Source organism: Corvus hawaiiensis, chromosome 6 (assembly GCF_020740725.1).
Source record: "Corvus hawaiiensis isolate bCorHaw1 chromosome 6, bCorHaw1.pri.cur, whole genome shotgun sequence".
NCBI lineage: Eukaryota > Metazoa > Chordata > Aves > Passeriformes > Corvidae > Corvus > Corvus hawaiiensis.
In genome coordinates, this window is record NC_063218.1 from 22,634,316 (window position 1) to 22,655,024 (window position 20,709).

General features: G+C 39.9%; 1 protein-coding gene across 2 annotated transcripts; it reads right to left on the bottom strand.

Moving 5' to 3' along the window:
* Positions 1 to 1,540: 1,540 nt before the first annotated feature.
* CIPC (CLOCK interacting pacemaker) lies at positions 1,541 to 12,098 on the bottom strand. Of its 2 annotated transcripts, none has more exons than XM_048307195.1 (4): positions 12,035 to 12,098; positions 9,950 to 10,124; positions 8,875 to 9,044; positions 1,541 to 5,366 (listed from the first exon to the last, which is right to left on the bottom strand). In XM_048307195.1, exons 2-4 carry the CDS (start codon positions 10,014 to 10,016, stop codon positions 4,488 to 4,490), a joined length of 1,116 nt encoding a protein of 371 aa, XP_048163152.1. In that variant the 5' UTR covers positions 10,017 to 10,124; positions 12,035 to 12,098; the 3' UTR covers positions 1,541 to 4,487. The 2 variants fall into 2 exon arrangements, with proteins under 2 accessions (XP_048163152.1, XP_048163151.1); XM_048307194.1 differs by lacking the exon at positions 12,035 to 12,098 and adding an exon at positions 11,650 to 11,943.
* Positions 12,099 to 20,709: the final 8,611 nt, after the last annotated feature.

Consider the following 20,709-nt stretch of genomic DNA (forward strand, 5'->3'; position numbering starts at 1 on the left):
CTGGATACACAAAGATGACAAATTCAGGCTCAATGTAAGAGGCATGTGTTTAACAGTAAGTAATGATATTTCAAACAATTTGGGTGGATTCTTAATCTTAGGAGCTTTCAAATCAATGCAGGATGCTTCTTCTAAGAACAGCTTTAGTTAAACAAGAATTTGAGGAAGTCTTGGAAACTGCTCTGCAAGAGAGCAGACTGAACACATGGTGTTTCCTTCTGCCTTCTGAATCAGATTACACTGGAACTGCTACATTTTTTTTCATGGAAATACTTCAAATGAGGTAGATTTAAAAAGGGAAGAGAAGTGGGCATGAGCATTTTTGACACATAGGACCATGCAATACTGTTGGGACTATATGGCTGCATTATACTACCACCTGAAAGAAGCATCACCTAGGTACAGCAAGAGTGTAAAATTGTGTAGGTAGGGAGGGACCCTACATTTTTGTACCAGAAATTATGAAAATGAAAGCAGTAACAGCATGCTATGTTCAATCTAGTGGATGCCAGAAATTTTGCATGCCAGGAGATTGCTCAGCCCAAGCCTGCAACGTTCCTTTCAGAACGTTTTTATCATGAGAAAGAAAACCAAGACAGATGCAACATACTTGAAAGAAGAAATTCACCTGTAGGGCCTCGGTGAAATAAAGGTGAAAAGGCCTGACATGCTGCAGATAGACTTAACCATGTAAAGGAAAAGGTAGTCAGAAGAGACAGAAACCCAAGAATTTCCTGCTTGAATTGTATCCGTACTTTTATGAACATAAAATTTGCAAACACAGAGTCTCCAGTCTCAGGAAATAAAATTATTTCAGTTGATGGCACTCCTTTTTGGATACAAGGCAATAAGATTCAAATTGTCTTGTGTGGTGCCAAGTAAGAGCTTTGACCAGAATCTCTTGTATTTTAGGACAAAATCTCATGCCACGAGGCTGCTGGATGTTTTGGACATGACTGCCTAGTTCTCCCTGCAAGAGTCATGTTTGAACAAAAGAAAGACCATGTCAAGACAGGCACATTTTGAAGAAATGTGTTTTGGTGAAAAGCTGGTATACAGATTTAGTTGGAGAATGTTCTTCAAAAGAGAGTATAAAATTTTTTACTCCAGTAATTCTTTCAGTAGCCAAGATTTTTACTTCACAATTTCAAACTTCTGCATACCCAGCTGACAGGATTAAGACACAGCGTGGGAGTTCACCCTGCACAGACGGTGAGCATAATGTACAGTCATCATGGAGACAACAGTTCAGAGATGGAAAAATCCTTCCAGGTTGTTCATGACAGATCTATGGCAGCGGTCACCCACGACAATGTATTTTTAGAGTTCTGTACAGCCCATTTCTATGCATGCTCCTCCCAGAGACCCTTTAATTCATACATACTGTTAAAGCTCACATGACTGTCTTCAGAGAGATACATCATAGTATCAGTTTTGGATCTGTACTTTCCCACATGGGCAACATGCTGCTGTGGAGCTGTATTTAAAGCATGCTTTGGAACCAGCAACTTTGCAGTTCAACACCACTAAATAACCCACAAACTTTTCAAGTATATACTTTATTTCATTCGTATTTCACAGTCAGTTTCTGTAAAGTTTTAGCAAAAAGGTCGTGTTCTATAACAGAGGCGTTAGGCTACTGTATTCAGAGCTAGCAACGGGCTTTGAAAGTACAGAAAATATTTACATTCCAACCAGAATAGCAGAATTTCAAAAAGACATAGTAAAAGTAATCAAAAATACCAACATTTATTAAAACTTAATATAAAAATCAGTCTGTCTGACCCATCAAGCTACCCCAATTGTAAGTTGTCAGCAACAGCTGAAGCTGCAGCGGGCTATCTGACCAATTAGACCAAGACAGCTGCCTTCAGCTAACTTCTTAATAGCAAGTCTTGCTGCTTCAAAGATCAAAAACCCCTGTGAGTTCATTGCTTACAGTTTCCATACAGAGGCTAACATTTCTGTTCAAATCTACTGGACCACTTCAAGATCCTGCCCAGAATCTGGACATACCCTGGTCCTGATGTAGTCAACTAATTTTCTCAATGCACTTCCAAGCTAACCTATTTTATTACATTGCAGCCAAGAAAGGAAAGCCCTTATTGTTTTAAATCTCTATCAGGGCTCCCAGGAATAAAGGCAGCTAAGAAAACTGAACAGAATGGTACCTGATGATATATTTATCACCAGGGACCTTCAACATCCTTTTTTTTAATAGATGTTGAGTTAAGGTTTTCCATTATCTAGGGATATGCTTCCTAAGGGGCCCCAGATTTAAGTATGAGTTCCAGAGTGGATTTTTCTAGTTGAGTAAATACTTTTTAAGTCTGGACTGATGCCCAGGAGGAGATTTCTAACCAGTTGCTGGACTTTATTCACAGATTTATTGAACATATATTTATACAAATTACACCAGCTGAAAGGCCCATTAGCTGTAAGCACACCCACTTCAGCCCACCCTCCGTACTGTCAGGGAAAAAATACATGTGCTACTATAAGGACTAGGAGAGATTTCCATCAGCTAAGTCTCCCTAAGTCAGAGGGCACTGCCCTGCAAGGCAAGTTTTTCATTCTTTTATACTCTATCAGAGCAGTGGAAATAGAATGGAGAAGGTCACCGGTAGACTCATTTTTTCTTGTCTCAGACAGCTACAATTTGACTTCATTTTTTCTGCCTCCCTTTCATCTCCAGGTACCCTGAGCCCATCATCTTGTTTTCTAGGGCAACTGCTTCCTATAAATACATATTCTGAACTTCAAATTCTCCTCTCTATTTAAAAGATAGAATAAGAACTTTAGGAAAAGTAGGAAAAATATCCTACGCACTTTCTCATACCTCTCACCTCTAGGCCTATTACATGTATTTGATCAATGGATCTGCCTCCTCTCCTTGTAAGAAGTTCAGATGAAAACAAAATCTTCTTATTTCATAAATGGCCTGAGGTACCATCACATCTATCCTGCCAAATGTCATTTCGTGCAGATATCACAACTGATAGATTGTGTCTACACTGGACATGTCCTACATTATTACCCTGTACTGTGCTGCCTTCTGGGTTTGCTGGGTAAGTTTCAGTATCACCAGGCTGCAAGTTATGAGACATGGTGGTATCACAACTATATCAGGTATATTAAAAAAAAAAGAAATGCCAGAACAGTGTCTAAGAACACTTTTAAACAATTCCCACATACTGCACCAGTCTTCAGCAGGTAGGCAGGATCCCATGAAAGGCATGGCTACTAGTTTGCTACAGCTCCACTAGGGCAAACCCTGCCGCAACATTTAGTCTCTAGGCCCATGGCTAGTACAAAGAGGACTCACATGCCTCAACTTGGTAAGACACATAAAACATTTCATCAGTGTATAAAGGGTAAAATCCCTTACAAGAGAGAAGGCCCTTACAGTTTCTCTAATGCACCTATTTGAGGAAGGACTATAAAAGTATTCTCTACAGACTTCTGCAATACTGACTCCTAGAGGCATCAGAAAACGTAAAGGTCTAGTCACAAATTAGCAAGACATCCACTCTACTTTCAAGTTCCTTTTTTTAACAATCTGAAACAGATGATAAAAGGAATCACAGCATCAAAATACCTAGTCACCTAGATGGCACGAGTTTTTTAAAACATTGTCACACAGAAAGGAACATATCACAGACTATTCGGATTCCTTAACGTTCTGAGACAAAGCTGTTCTCAATTTTCTACACACACTGGCTCTGAAAAATGATCCCTTCAGATTGCAGGGAGTGATGTAGTTAAGTGTCTAGATAAACTGCAATGAAATAAACATCTGTAAAACAGCTTTTTTAACATGACTACTGTGGCTCTCCACTAGCAAGGTCAGTATCTTATGCACACAGTGCTATCAGCAACGTCTCAAGGCAAGCAGCCCAGGAATGCTATCAATCTATATGGAGGAAAAAATGTCTTGGAGTTTGTTTTTTGAAGTTCAAACTTAGGTAGATAAAATTTTTAGAGCGTTTATCCAAGCTGACACACCTCCCACCCTCGCTACATTCATCTGATTTCTCTAAATAAAAAAAAGAAGGAAGGGGGTGGGAGAAGGACTTACTTCACCTCACACCAGCTCCCTTCACCTGCTTGGAACTGATGATGGCCCCACAGTGGGGCCTGTTCTGCTGCTGCACTCTCAGAAACAACTATCTGAAGATGGCAATAGGAAGATGCTTGCAGAATACTGCAAATGACTGTCTTCCCTTCAAGAATGGGAACACGCCAGCAGAGCCCATCCAAGCTTCTTCAGTCCAAGGAATTACAAAGAGTTAGCATGAAATTCACTGCAGTACTAAGTACCTATTCTGTCTAGAACCCACCATGCTATTCCAGTCCCAAAGCTGGCTCTGAAGACAAATTGTTAATGGCAATTACAAGTCTTGGACTCAAAAAATGCTCAAGTAAAAGTTTGAGATAGGAAAAAGGAGGCACAGAAATAACTTGACCAACATCTATGCAGATTTTTACTACATGTTGGGATAAGTGGGGTCTTCAAGGTTGCTATCAGCTTTATCAGATCCTGTTAGAGATGCTTCTAGCTCTGCCCATGACTGTGGAGCATTATTCTTTATTGCCTCTATGAAAAGCTGCGTTTGATGCTTCAGCCGGTCCAGCTCGGCCTGAGTCACCTGGTTCTGATGAATGAGCTCCTTGGTTTTTAAAGTGATCTCCAGCAATCCTGACCTGCGTAGCACAACAAGCGTATTCTGAAAGCGTCTGCACTTGCTTTGTTGTTGCAAGAGCAGCTCAGGGGTAGTGCAAATCTCTTCTGGTATCAATGGAGGGCTCCACACTGCAGACGGCATTGTAGTCTGTGATGCACTCTCGCTCTCATGAAGGGTGCACTTTGTTGCCTGCAGAGTTCCAAAGGGCAAAAGGGGAGTCAAACCTGGCACTTTCTGAGTGTCACTGGAAACATGATGACAACCAGGAAGAGCTGACAGTTTTCCACTTGTCATCACAGCTGAAGAACTTTGCTGGTTAGAATCCTGAGGGGTCTTAAAGCTAACTGGTAGGTGGGCAAAAGGACTAGGAGGCAAGCCTGTGCTCATCAGTACAGGAGAAGTCTCCATCTTGGGCGCTTCAGTGCAGAGTCGTTTATGGCAAGTGGTTTCCTGACATTCTTCTAGATCAAAGGAGTGATCTCTTTTGCACGGCTGTGGTGCTATTTTGGGATAAGAATTCAGGATGGGCAGGTAATTAGTGGAGTCATTTCTCTTTTTCCCAACAGAGTGAGGATTAATGGGAGGTGGGATTGACGGACGAAGGAACACTAGCTGTGGCTGAGCTGGAATCACTTCAAAGGATGGCTGCACAGTCCAAGACTGGAGCTGTGATGAACTCCCCTGAGAAGCACAAACAGGGAAAAACCACAAGTCTTACAAAAGCATTGTAGAAGATGATAAAAAAAAACTTAAATGAAACAGGTAGACTGTGCCATTTTTCCATATTTGATATATACTGTCCAATTAATGTCTTCTGAAGAGTTTTCTATCAAACTCATCCTTCTCTTTCTCTGACAATGGAGCGTAACTCTGGAAATAAAGCTGTAATCCATAATCCTTTTACTATACAACAACAGATATATTTTAAAACAATTCAATCTGAATTTATACATGCTTTCCTAAATGAGGATTACAATGAAAGCCTGTATTGTTCAATGTTCATTAAAAAGTTTGACCCAGACTTGGGATCAAACTACAAGTGCACAGGAAAGCTGAAAAATAATTAAGCTTTGTGGTTATGAAATATATTAAGAGTCAAGGAAAGACTGCAAAGACATTTTAGGAACAATTCAGACACCCTCTTTGTTGAAATGCAGCAAGTCAAATCTTCTCAAATCTATTCTTATAGCAAGCTTTTGAAATGGTTATTTAAGATACGCAACAGCTGTTCAGTAAGTCTTGTAATTTGAAGTACAATACACGGTTTCAATCAATTTAAAACTACGAAGCAGAAAAAAAAAGGCTGAATATCAATCAATGCAAGGAGAAAAGCCTGCCAGAAGCCCAAAGGAGTTTAACTTCATACCTCTGGTGAAATAGTGTGCACTGATAAACCTTAAAAGCATTTTACATCAAGAACAATGCCAAAGTTTTTACTCCCTCCCACAAGCCATACTCTGGAATATAGGGGTAAACATCCATTTTTACAAGACATTACCTCTTTTTCCTCCAGCACCTTACTACAGATCTTCATGAGACCTTCTGGCCAAAAACATGACTGCTTTTCTCCAAAGATATCAAATAGTCTAGTAAGAGACACTAATTCTTTCTAAAGCAAAATCTCACTTCTTAATATATTCAAGCCATCACCACTACAATTATACTAATACATTGTCAGCTGCTTTTTCGATTCCTTACAACTTGGAACACAACTGGCAGGTCTGCTGAAGGCACAGTTTTTAGCTACCACAAATACATCTTATTATTTTTAGTAATCTGAAATCCATATCCTTTCCACCAGCCTCATAAGTTTTAAACTGGCAAACGCTAACATGCTTTGCTAAAGTCCATTCCCCCAGTAAAGGACTTGGAACTTACCAAAAGCAGGTATTACCCACTGATTAGGACACTGAGACTTGGAGATAACATTCAATTACCTACTCTGACACAATGTTTCTTTGGTTCAGTGGGCAAGATGCTTATGGAATAGGGGTACAGAACAGCTACCTGTAAAAATAAATATTACTACCTTAACACAAGAGAAAGAACATTCAAAAGAAAAGTATCTGGAGATGTAAGGAGTGAGGAAGCATATAAATACTGTAGCTATACATACACAGGACAGAACATGTAGCCTTAAGGAGCAAAGCTTTGGAGTCAGAAGTTGCCATTTACTGCACTGAACAGCACCTAGCACAGCAGAGCCCCATAATCATTGAGACCAAAAGAGCTGTTTTAACTGTTTATCTTGTTCTTAGGTTTCTTCCTATCTCTGTTGTTTCTTCATTTCCTTCTCACATTGCACAGTGTTCTTGTTCTCCTACTCAAAATCTCATTTTCAGTAGAGAAGGACACCTTTATTTTACTAATCCTGCAAATTGTTGTGTGTTTTGTTGCCTTTTTTTAATGAAAGCTATGAAGGCTGATTTCCTGATGTACCAGTGCCACTTGTTGAAAAAGCCTTCCTACTTATTGAAGACTTTCACAAGACTTACAGAAACCTTACCACAACCAGAAGAACTGTGTTTTAGATAATTAATCGCCACTTGATTTTTTTTTTTTAGTAGCATTATCGTTAGCTGTTTACATTCTGAAATTGGACCAGCAGATAACAGCAGGTAACCATCACTGTGGAGGATCACAGTGGTTCCAAGACAGAAGAATGATGCTGATTGAAACTGGAAGAAATAAACAGCAGTCACTGGATGCTGCTTTTTCTTTTTTTTTTGGTCCAGCAAGTCCAACTGAGCGCTGCCTTGAAAAGACCATTTTAAAAAGCTGACCATCTGAGATAACCAGGCATAATGAAAAGAGGCAGAAAGACATTTCATTATTATTCTGATTCAGATTTGTTGCTTTTCTTTATTGTAGTAAATGTTTTTCCATTTAACAGTAATATCTTTAATCATACACAGTTAGACTTAGATACTATGATGCACTGCTCAAGAGAACCAAGTGTGGTCATTTTATCCACCTCCAACTCTTCCTTGCCAAATTTCTTTTTTGCTATACTACCAGGTTTTTTTTTATATATATGTATGTGGTTGGATTTTTATATATATATATATACATCTCTATATATAAGCTACTTATTATTAACGGCTGCTTTTTATTGCTTGCAACACAACTTGGAGTTTACCACTGGAATCAGTGCAGGTAATGTCTTAATTCTTGAGCTCTGGGCCAAAGGCTATCAGCCTTTGGTGAAGCTTGCCTGTATAAAAACTACATAAAAACGTCAGCATTTGTTTACACAGTGTGTTGTCCACACATCTAGGAACGTGACTATAAAATAAAATTGTTTCTTGTCAAGATAAAGCATGATGCTCAGGGAACAGAACCACCTCCCCCACAAAAGCATAATCTACTAAATACTAACAGTGTATATTACGTCTTGCTTGTTGTCGTAACAGATTCAGTAGAAAAAGAATCAGGATCTAAATTCTTTTTCCGCCTTCCCACTGTATTCTCAGAAGTATTCTAGTAAAAAAAAGCACTGAAGAACTTTTGCTCTGCTCCAAAAATGAGTGAGTATAGAGCAGGAGGTCTACTAATATGACAGTACTTTGGACTTCTCACATCTTCTGTTAAAATGTAAAATTTACACAGAGGGTCTCACAGATGTGCCAGAGGAACTATACATTACAAAAATACTGGAGAATATAAATAGGGAGTGTAATTGTTGCAGTGTGAGCCATCACATGCAATTAAGTGAAATAACTATTAAAACAGAAGGACCACAGCTAACTTTGGATAAGATTTAACTTTTCTGGATTAGTGTTTCCCATTGCATATGAAGCACTTCTAGAACCTAAGAGTTAAGGAAACAAACCTATCATCCTACTTCACCATCTTTACTGAATGAAAAAGACAACAGCAGCTTCCAAAAGCAAATCACCCTTTTCTGTTTAATCTTTGGTGCTATTTACATAACATTCTTGCAGATGTATTTTGGGGGGACTCCTTTGAGACAAAGAGGTTTATTATATGGAGCAGTTTCCCGATTTCACATTCCATCTTAGTGATTCCAGCTGCCTCTCAAAAGAACAGAGAATCACATTAGAACTTCTTAAATTACCAGTTGCTTTCTGGACTGTAGCAACTTTGCAAAATCTTTTTTGAAAGGAAAAACGTTTTTTAAAAAAATTAAGAACATGCAATATTTTTAAAGATATTATTTCTTCCCTACCTGCTTAACCAACACATTTTTCATAACAACCATAGGAGATAGTGCAGGAAAGGAGCTGCTTGTGGTCCTCGGGCATTGCCAAGGTCCATCCTCTGCATTCCAACACAGTGCATTCAGCACATCCTCTGAGTCCGTCTGCTCCATAGCACTTGGGCACTCTGAACTTCCATCTGCCAGATGTAGAATTCAGCTGTTAGTCGTTTCACATGCAATATGCTTATTACTGCCTTCCAGTCCTACTATTCTGCCTCCTTTCAACGAAGTCACAAAAAACAATAAAATTTACTTCTGTAATATTAACAAAATTAAAGCTGCTGTGACAGCTGTTAGACAGCCTCTAATAAAAGGCTTTGTATTTCAGGTCACAGATATATTCTTACACAGACATTTTCTCCCCCGAAAATCTATTACTTTTTGTTCTTTTGTATTTAGTCTCCAAGGGACTGCATAGTATCATGAAGGTTGCTCTAAAAACTTATACAGGAAAGCACTACAGGCTCCAGCATTGCCACATCCATAGTTTGTGATGCAGGCATTTTGTGTCTTGAAATTTTCTATCTAAAACCCCAGTAAAGCAGGTATCTTTCATAGAAGTGCTTTTTTTCTCCTTTAAAGGTCATTTTTGCACACTTTTGTTGAGTACTGAAACAGCACACCGTGTCTATTATTTTACTACTGTTATAACCATTACTCTCTGGTTTATCAGGCTCTACTGACAATATGGTCAGATAGTAAGAGACACTGGGCAGCATAATCCAAAAATTCATTAATCACTGCAAAGAACAAAAAGCAATTTTGACAACTCCATTTCTAGACTCTGAAGTCTGAGATTCTTCCATTAATTCTAAATTCCCATGCCATTCAAATTCACAGGATGAACTTTATAACTTGGTCATGTTCCACTTCAAAAGACTTTGGTGGCAGGATGATTACAGGTGAAACCTATCTTGCATAGAAAGGCCCTCCAAGATAGTGAGACACAAACTCTTTTACTTAGATTTGTTAAACATCACCAATTAAAGCACAGCCTCAGCATGGTAACACACAACAAAAGTAACACAGCAGTTTTCTAAACCTGAATATCCGGAGTCTTTGTCAGATTCAGCTACCGCCATACTGAAGCGATGGTTGAAGCTCTTCATTTCTGTCACTTTGCCCAACAATTCCTCAAGGGTGTCAGTAGATGACTATTTTGTCCAAGTGCTTGCATAGTGCTGCAGGCAGTTTTTAACATATTTTCCATTGAGGAACTACAAAAACAGTTAAAAACAAAGAAGAAAGACTTTATCTGAATCTGAAGAAAGTTCCATCAGTATAACACAGCAACAGTGGGTAGTTGCATATCTCCTTTTATACTGCCAGTGACCTAACTGGGGACTTTAACAAATATATCAAAATGCTGAAAGAATGAAATTTAGATCAAAACCTAATGTATTGGACATGTCTTTCCACTCCAAAAAGTAAAACAAACTAAAAATGAAAGGCTATTCATAAACAACATTTATTTCAAGAATTAAAATTACTTAGGGCATTATTTATCTTATGAAAGCTTTGTTGTCCCAAGGGCTGAATTGCAAAACAAGACAGTTGTGCTGGGTGAAGTTCTTAAAACAAATACAGCTGAACCTGCAAAGCTGTGTTTTTGCTAACACAGTTTGTTTCATTCTCAAGAGTAGAGTAAGTCATGAGAGAAAGAATGAGTGATCAGTCAACACACTGGGGGCTAAAGAAATCCATGCTGCTAAAAGAGCAACACATAGCGCAATACACTCCTAGGGGAGACAGGGCCTTAGAAATGCCCACACCCAGAATGTAAACACTGAAAGGCTGAAACTTTAAAAGCTATGAAAATCAGAAAAATGTAGTAACATTATGGCCTCCCACACTACATACTTGTCACAACCTTCAGCTGCTTACTGAGGGTAGGCAGCATCTAGTAAGACAAAGTTTCTGCTTCTCTTACAGAAGATATTTGAGAGTTTGGCTAACAGAAAACTGACAGAATGAAGTGCAGAAATTATTTCTACTACTATTTGTTGAACTTATTTTCCCATAAAGTAACCCACTGAAGTTATGTCTCATGTTAAGTTTTATATTTAAATTACAAAAACAGGAACTCAGGAGTCTGCATCAGTCAGGCCAGCAGCACATCAGCAGCAGTATCCAGTACAAGCTGCTTCAAAGGACATTGCAACAGACATTCTGGAATAATCTACCCAAAAATCAAAGTTTCTTCTTCAGGTCCTGCCAACTTTGTTAGACATGTGGTCCAAAATCCTGAGTCTTAGCACCAGTAATGAATTCTGAAATGGGAATATGACTATCTATCACAAGAATGATGGAATAATGGTCAGCAGAAGAAAACTTCCTCAAGTAGCTAGTTGCATCATTTTTACTTTCCATCTTCAGTCACACCTGCCTGCCAGCCAACAGGTATGGCACAAACACGATTACGTAAGTGCAGACTAGATGCTATCCTTGTAATGGAAGAAGTGGTTTAAGTCCTGATCCACACTTTCATTACTTAGCCCCTTCCAAAACAAATGTATTTTTTTAAGAAAGTGATATGCAGAAATGCTAATCTAAAACAAAACCCCAAAACACCAAAACCACCTCAAACCGAAACAAGAAACAGAAAGAGAGCTAGAAATAAACAAAACAAGAACACCACATCTGCCAGTTTTGCATCAAGGGAAGATCTGAGAAGGGCTGACACATCATCTTCTCTTATAGAAAAAAACAAAACACCACAACCACAACGGAAAATAAACAAACCAGAAGTGCCACTCCCCCGAGGCACGGGCGTGAGAACCCTCCTGCTCATCCCCGGGCCATAGCCGTCCCCCGGGCCCGGCGGGCAGGACCTCCGCCGCGCACCGCATTTAGAACCGGGCGCCCACGCCGTCGTGCAGGGCCGTTCCTCCCGCTGATCCCACCCAAGCGCCTCCCGGGCCCACACGCCAGGCTCCTGCGGCACGAGGAGAGCCCGCGCAGGCGGGCCGAGCCACCCGGCTGCCGGGCCTGAGCCGCCGCCCCGCCACACGGCGAGGCGCGGCAGGTACAGCACAGTGCCGGAGCCCCAGGGCCGCCACCGCTCCCTCACGGCGGCGGCCGCCGCCTCCCGTCGGGCCGGGCCGGGCCGAGCCAGGCCGCCCCTCACCTGGGCGCGGGGCCGCCACAGCTCAGCCGCGCCGGGCCGCGCATGCGCCACCCCCGCCCCGGGCACGCCCCGCCCCCGCGGCCGCCGAGGGGGAGCGCGGCCAGCTGCGCCCCGAGCGCGCATGCGCAGAGCGGGCTGGCGGGAGGGCGGGCCTTGAGCGTGCTCATTGGCGTGCCCGGGCGTGTGGGGAAGCCCGGCAGGGTGAGCGGAGGCGGGAGTTTGGGATGGTGCTGCGCCTCCCGAATGCTGTGCAAAAAAGTACGATCCTTCCCCACACAGAAGGTGAGACTTTTGTGCAGCCTCTCTCACTCTATGAATGAGAGATGAAACACAGGCACTTCAAATATGAGGAAAGCAGCATCAAAGAGGTCTCAAAGTTGTCTCAAAGAGGTAAACACGACAAAAAGAGGACTCACAGAATCACAGAATCAGGGTGGAAAAGATGTCAGATCATCGAGTCCAACCTATGACCTAACACCACAATGTCAACTAGACCATGGCACTAAGTGCCACATCCAGTCTTTTCTTAAACAGTTTCAGGGACGGTGACTCCAGCACCTCCTCAGGCATCCTGCTTCAATGTCTAATCACCCTTTCTGTGAAGAAATTCCTTCTAATCTCCAAGATGAACCTCCCGTGGCACACCTCGAGACTGTGTCCTCTTGTCCTGTCACTGGTTGCTGGGAGAAAAGGCCAACCCCCACGTGGCTACAGCCTCCTTTCCGCCTCCTTCTGAGAGGCATAATTTCACCCCTGAGCCTCCTTTTTTTCTGGGCTAAACACACCCAGCTGCTCGTCACAGAATTTGTGCTCCAGATCCTTCACCAGCTTCATTGCCCTTCTGTGGACTTGCTCCAGCACCTCAGTGTCCTTTCCTGAATGGAGGGACCCAGAATTGACACAGAACTCGAGGTGTGGTTTTACCTGTGCCAAGTCCAGGGGAAGAATCGCTTCTTCCTGCCATGAGTAAAACCATAAAAACCAACCAACTTTTACATGATTGGAAAGTGTGAAATACACAGATTTGGTTTCCATGAACTGCATATAAATCAAGGGCAAATAAATAGGAGAAAATGAGTCCCCGGTTCAATGAATGTAACTAGAGTAGCTATTCTTGTTCTGAGAACTGGATAAATGCTACCAGCACCCAGAAATCTGTCAGAATATTTTGCATTTGGACATGAAAGCCATTTCATTAGAGAAAACTGAAAAGGCTGTATGGAAGACCTGAGCAAAGACTCAGTGAATTCCTTAAATAGAAATGGAAAGAAACACTTTCATTGTTATGATAGCCTTGTTAGAGAACCTGAAATACGCTGATTAAAGAGATCAACAAGATCTAATAAATTCCTGAATGAAAAAGAGAAGGACCTTTAATCTCAGAATGGTCTCATAAACAGCTTGTCAAATACAACACAAAAATGTCTGAGATTACATGAAATGACGTTGTCGTTTTGAAAAATTGGCACTGATGGGTTCCAGTCCTACCAATCTGAAATGCTGTGAGAGAACACTAGTGTCTCTTATTCTTAGGATGTATTTTTGAGCACTGAAATGCCAGAGTTGGCTCTGATTACATCTAAACTGTAGTGTGAGATGTGTGATCTCTAGACTCTGGATTTGGATGCCTTACTGTTCAGGAGTTTTGAGTTCTGAGGAAAAGCATGCTAAGAATGCTGTTGTATTGTCTTATTTGCACAGGCTTGGTCCTGGGTTGCCTTATACCCAGGAACAACCCTTACTGTCCTGCACAGAGGCCAGATTTCTCAGGATATGGGAGTATGTGCGGATACTCAGTGAAAACAGCTCACCAGAGGGCAAGTAGCCTGTGTTTGGGACAGACAACCTGCTGTTCAGTTCAAGTGATTCAGAACAGATTTGGAATTTGTGATACCAGGCCTTCATCCAAGGGGCAGCAGGTAGGAGAACTGAAATACTATACTGTTTAATAGAGCAGTTTTCTTGGATAGTCAAGGTAAACCTCTGTTCTAAATAAATTAAATTTTATCACCTGAATTGTCCCTGAATTATGTTGGCTTAAACCTGAGGTTTATATTGAACGTTGTAATCTAAATTCTTCCTCCTCCAAATATGCCCTTTTTGTAATTTTGATATTTCTGTCACTGCCCCTTCTCTCCCTTTTCCTTTCATTTGATTCTTCATTGATCCCAGGTCTTATTTACTGTGTGAGTTCAGTGATTACAGTCAGTGCCAACCGGATGTTTTCCTTTTTCCTTATGTTATACAGTAGTTGATTTGTTTATCCTAAAGGTGAGTGTTTTGACAAGTAAGTATTAACTTTTTGTTCACTTCCCTGTTTATTCTGGTCATACAACAGGAAAAGAGTGAAAAGAATGTGAGTGAAGTATGACTGCATGTTTATTCAGTGTAGGTGTTTCAACACGTATTAAAAAAAGGTGTTGAATCTCTTCTTTCAGGAGAAGATGCAGAAATCATCTTTCATGGCTTAAGAGGGACAAAGGCAAGTTTTTATCCAATGAGGTGGTTAAATAATAGGTCTTGTGTGCTTACTGAACGATTAATAAAGGTGTTGATGCATGGACTTCATAAATGCTTATGGGACAAAGAATCTTTTGTCCTAACACAGAAGTAGAAAGAAATGTTTGGCAAACTTTGGAAGTAAAGCATAGCCAGGTCAGAAGAATGTGGTTTCTCATTACACTGTCTGAACTGGAAAGGTTAGGTCTGAAAACACCATGTACTCAATCTTTTTTCTTCATATACTCACCGCTCTGTTTTGCTATCACAGACAAAATACAGTTTAACAAGTACTATATTGTATTCAGTTACTCTGCAAGTAAATAGTTTTATTCATCTCACTTCATTGAACCAGTCTAATTTGTATGATATTTCAATACAGGTATCTTTGTTCCTTCTGTTACTCGCTTCTGTAATTTTAATACATAAATAGAAGAATATTGTTCAAATGATGCCTCTTTTCATTGGTCTCAACAAAAGAACAAATTTATGCAGATAAAGTGTGTTGTTGGACATTAAAACAATATTAAAGCTCAAAATCTCTTTGAAAAGACTTTCCACATATGGATTTTGTAAATAATTAATATCTCATTTAATAAATATTGAAGCAGGAAACATTGTGTGATCGTGTGCTCTGACCTGCAGTCTATCACAGGTTATAGAATTTCACCAGCAGTTGACTTAACAAGATTTTTCTCTAAGGAAAGTATTTTAGTAATGGCTCATCTTCTTCTAAATTTCAACTGTAGTTATGTATTCTTTTCAAAGTACACGTTTCATATTGTTATATCCATCTGCAACTTCATCTTTACCATAAATGTATCCAATTTAAGAGAAGGCAGAATGATGTTAATTTAAAAATAACCAATGATTAGCAGAGATGGCAAATCAAAAATAAAGCACTTCTGATGCTCTTACACTCTTCTGTACTGTTCTGTGTTGAAGGAGAACAAAAGTGGATTTAATACCCTCTTTGCAACTCCTAGACTTTTGGGCCAACTGAGGATTTGGGGAAGCTGTGCAAAAGAGCAGTGACTGCTTTTAACCCTTGCAGCATTAGAGCACTGCAGCAGTCCAGAGTACTCTGGAGAGCAGCAAGCCCTTTTGTATTCCCTCACTTCCCCAGCACAGTCATCTTCTCTGTCAAGTCTTCAATATAGTGTGTGGAAAGCTACAGGGTGTAGAAGGATAGATTTACTTAATCAGTGCAGTGCTGTCACGGAAATCTCCTCATGATAGTGTTTTTTTTCTGGTGGAAAAACCTACAGGATTTACACTGTTGTCATGGAAGAACTACTGTTTTCTCCAGAGTAGGCTAGATGTCATATTTTCCTGGAGTTCAAAAATTACTTGGGTTGGTATTTCAGGTGTTGGTGGTGGCTTTGCGAGTTTTTTTGTGTCGTAAGTGTTGAGTTTGGTAAGACCATCTCTACAGACTCTTTAATATGGATTGTACCTTGTCCAATGTCTTCATTTTTCTAGTTGCATCTTAATTTTGTGAGCTTGAGAATTGAGATAAGCATCTTCACATTCTACATGGCTTCTGTATGCCTGCGTTATTTCTGGTAACCACTGGGTGTCGTGATTCTCTTTGGATTACAGGATATAGAGGACAAACTTGGTCCAATCAAGGACTGCCTATGGACTTTTTTTTTCAGGGTGAAAAGGCTTTTGTCTAATTTACATAGAATTACAATAAGGAGTCCAAAATCTTACTTTCAAGTAATGTTAGGTAACTGTGTGATTCTTGAGGCTGTCCTGTTCAGGGACAGTAGCTGGACTGTGATGATCCTTGTGGGCTCCTTCCAACTCAGAATATTATGTGATTCTGTGATTCTTTCTTTATGTACCAAGGGCAACTAATATGAGATAGGAATGCTAAAAACAACAGCCTAATTCTCTACATGATTTATTCCCATTACCGTTTAGCCATTCAACTGAATGACACCTTGTTTGGTAGAAAAACACTAAGATGTCAGTAGGTAATTAAAGAAATCCTGACATCATAAATGTATAATGTATCAGAATTAAGGATGAATTGGTGATCTCAAATATGTATTTTCCTAATTTTTGGGAACTATATTTGACATGGCTGTGTTTGAGATTATGATTTTGGTAAAGATTTTGGCCTGTTATTTTCATCACTTTTGCAAGCAAATGAAAAGGCAATAATTTGTAACTCTATATGCAAGGATAAAAAAAGATATTTCATGTGAAAGAGGACTTGAATCTTGAACCTTGGGTACAGACCCGTGCTGCGGAGGACTAAAGACCAACCATATTGGTTGCACATAGAAGGATTACATTTCCTACAGACTAGTCAGTAGGAGATCATATGATGTGGTAACATTGATACAGCCATGTGCTGTGCCTCACAGTATGGATAGATGAGCCAAGCATATAGACTGGACGTCGGCTTTCCGAGAATCTCAGATGCCACTGTGATTCAGTTGCTTTCCCTGTGGGCTTGTTATATTAGGTGGCTGAACTAATCTGGTGTGTGGGGGTTCTCTTAGTAGTGGTTGAAGCTTTGCCTAGCAGTATGATTGTGAAACGTTCAGAATTATTAGAACCATTTGAAAGACAAATATAGAACTGGCTCTTGCTTTGCAGGGCAAAGTATGTTCCCCTATTGTAGGGAACAGTAGTGGGGTATATTTTACCTTTACCTTAGAAACCTGGACTGCACTATCACAGCAAAACACTGAATAGTTTGTGTCCAGTGGTATAGGAATTGTGAGGGCTTATAGGAGCAGATCAAGAAAAATCTGCTAAGTGCTGATTTTTACAGTGGACACTGTATAATGTAGCCAAATCTGAACAGATTTTTATGACACTAGAAAAAGGCAGTCCCTTGGTGGTAGTACTTCACAGATCTTCAGACCAACTTTTAAAACTTGGTGGGTGTAGCAGCTCTTCTGAAGAAGTCTTGTTAACAGGATGTCAGTATCAATTAAAATGTACTTTTGTTCTGGAGTCATTTATGGGCTTTGCTGAGGTCCTTAATTACTGTTTGCAACCTATGGTCAGGGAGAAGCTAAAAACCAGCGTTTATTTCAAGTGATATAGCAGAATGGACAGAAGATACAAATTGGATTCCTAGTCTACATGCAAGGCTGATTTCCGCTGTGCTGGATTCATAAGGAGCTACTGGGGGCTCACCAGTCTTGAAAATGGGACCACTTGTTTGCATGTCTTTGGGAAAATAACAGAGTTTCTATGAAATGTCCTGACAGTAATTGTCTTTCAGATTGTATTGATTTAATACAAGGAAAACCTTTAAGGCAAATCTGTCAATATCGCTGAAAAGTTTATTGAAAAAATACGTAGTTTATTTGTAAATACAATGTTAATCAGTACAGTACAGAATTAAATAAAATAGCTATGAAATGTGGTGGTTTTCCTAACTGAAATACAGTCATTGGTTTTGGTCAAAACTTTTGAAATCTTGGACTTTCTTGGAATGTAGAAATACTCTTCTTGTTTTATTAAAATGAATATAGCCGTCTAAATTTCCAGCCTTCCAGAACAGTATTATGTTTATCAGATTTCTCAAGTGTGATTGTTATAGTGGTCAGATAAAATGGCAGATTGCATAGTGGGAATAGGAATGCCTGAAAAATTTATATTTCTGATTCCAAGATAACTTATGTAATTTGATTTGTGATACCCTGCTGTAATATTTTTTTTTCTTTGTAGCATTGCTGCACAGAGAGAAATAGCATTGATATTAAATGCTTGTATGTTCCTGCAGACCAGAGAAAGAAACCTGTAATGGAATATCAGAAATGACAAGCATACCCAGGCTGTCACAATCTTGTGCAGCTCTGCTATGCCAACAAATAAACTGCTTCAATAGGGCAAAAGCAAAATGTACTAAGGTCAGTTGAATATTTACCAGATGTTATGGCATTTGAGGCTCCAGGACTAGCTCTGTGTAGATGGAAGACTGAATTAGATTCTTTCAGTTTTGCCAAGGGCAGGAAAAATCATATCTTGTCAGGGAAGACAGTTTTAATCTTTTTTTTAAGGAAATTCTCCACATGATGGCAGTAAAAAACCTCTGGAATTCAGAGGTAGTTTGTTTCACCTTCAAAAGCCATAGGGAAAAAAAAACCAACCCAAGATGAAGAACTGAGTATGTGACTGAGCTTTTAGATTTCCCATTTTTCTCCTGGTAGTTCTTAAATTCCCCAGATAGTTTTCCAGACAGCAAGACTACATGCAGCCTGGAACAAGGAGAATAGGTCACCTGTCACATTATGCTAGGGCACAGTGTCACTCACAGGCATGCCTTCAAAAGATATTTTTGGTTTCTTATGCTGTGTATTAATGTGCAGAAGGAGAAGGTAAGGAAAAAAAGAGGTTGTGTTTAATCCCTATCCACAAACTTGTCTCTGCCCAAAGAACTTGGAGACTGTAGCTCATCACTTCAAGGCACATAACAGAGAGCCCTTGGATAAGCACCCAGTTTGCCCCAACTGGGCGTTTGACCAACTTGGTTTGATTGCTGTAACAATGCCAGACAGGGATTAGTTGCGGAATGAGTTTGCAGTTGAGACTCAGCCTGTCTAGAGTGCTTGGATATCTTGGTGTATGGAAGCACTTAGAGAGGAGTGTATTTAAAGAACCCAGAAGCAGCTGTGTGGCTAAAATTAAAATGCGTTTTTCTTGTATTGTTTTTGCTTGGTTTCCTGTTGCACACTCTGGACCTGTCTTACGAGAGCAAATGGGCAAAGGAAAGGGATGAGTCAAAGGGATGAAAATCAATCCTAGAAATTCCTGCTTTGCTTTTTACAGCCTGGATACACCAGATATTTGACATGAAAAGGCCTGTGGCTAAAACAGTCTTTGAAAGTCTGCTCTTTATATTCATATGCCTTTCATTCCATTCTTCAGTCATTTAGCCCATAGATTTCCTTTCTCTGTGTGTGCAAGGATTGCTGCTCCATTCCTTTCTCCCCATCTTTCCTTCCCAGAACATAGGAGGTCTAATTCTACAGTACCTAGCACCGAAAGTGCTATAGCTGATCAAAATGTTTTTGAAAATATCAAATATATGTGGCAGAAAAATACTGCTGTGTAAGTGAAAGCGTAAGGTACAACATACAGAAGTATCAGAACAAGATCTCTGATAAAGCAAAGTTAAAAATATAAACAAGGTTAGTTTATAATCTGTAGAACAACTGCTCCTTTAGCAGAGAGGTAATTTTCTTTGAAAAAGTGTATTACTTAGAAGTCTTAGTGTAAAAGACATTTAGCAATGAATTTCTATTCAGATACTTCTGACATGGGGAATTATTACCCCAGAATACTGTACAGGGACTTAGGAAATAGTTTTAAAAACTTGGTCAAAGTGATGTAGGAAGTCTGTGGCAGAGTCAACAAAACATGAGAATAGTAAGGGCAGTTCCTGTTCCCTCTCTGATCATGTGCCTTACAGAGATTGTATAGCCTTGCTGTCAGACCAAAAACTTGCTCAGTTTGATGCCCTAAAAGCTGCTTTGAAGCTAAACGCAAAACTCTTAGGCTATGGGCAGCTTGGGATATGATTCCATATGATCTCTTAGCAAAGCAAAAGGACATGTTTATCTGTCATAGTGAACGTAAAGGAGCTATTCAGAGAAGCACAACTACACACCAACAAATCTACTCATTCCATCTGCTTAAAATGCCCTGAAAATATTTTCTAGTAGATTAAAAAAAAAAAAAATACAAATATATGTTAAGCCATGCAGCTTTCCTAAAGAGTAGAAATACTATTAAGGAGTGACATAAAATGACCAGCCCACCTTGCCACTGATAAATGGGAAAGTAGAAGTCAGGGGTGTTAACTCCCCAGGTTTTGAAACCATAGACTGGTCAGAAGTAAGAAACAGGATTCCGTGTGGTTCATCTATATTTTTTTAAGGGGATTACATTCTTTGTGTACATGCAATTTTTCTGTTCATGACAAGGAGAGTTGCATACTGTAGCCTGAACCTCCAGGTAAGCAGCATCGAAAGGCTCACATTTGCAGTTTGAACTGTCAGGGTCTACTCTACAAAAAATGAAACCTAAAAACTAGGGGGTGGTTAACAGAGTCTGAATAAAACAACAAAACTGAAACTGTTACTTGTCTATATCAATCTTATTCAATCAGCAATCATTTTGGCCAATGTTTCGCGTATTATGCC

What these genes read in the sequence shown, in the direction of transcription:
- CIPC (XM_048307195.1), bottom strand. Translation starts at nt 10,016, where the DNA reads ATGAAGAGCTTCAACCATCGCTTCAGTATGGCGGTAGCTGAATCTGAC. An exon ending in CAAAGACTCCGGATATTCAG is followed by an intron (nt 9,045 to 9,949) that starts GTTTAGAAAACT and finishes TACATCTGGCAG; the next exon opens with ATGGAAGTTCAGAGTGCCCA. An exon ending in AAAATGTGTTGGTTAAGCAG is followed by an intron (nt 5,367 to 8,874) that starts GTAGGGAAGAAA and finishes TGTGCTTCTCAG; the next exon opens with GGGAGTTCATCACAGCTCCA.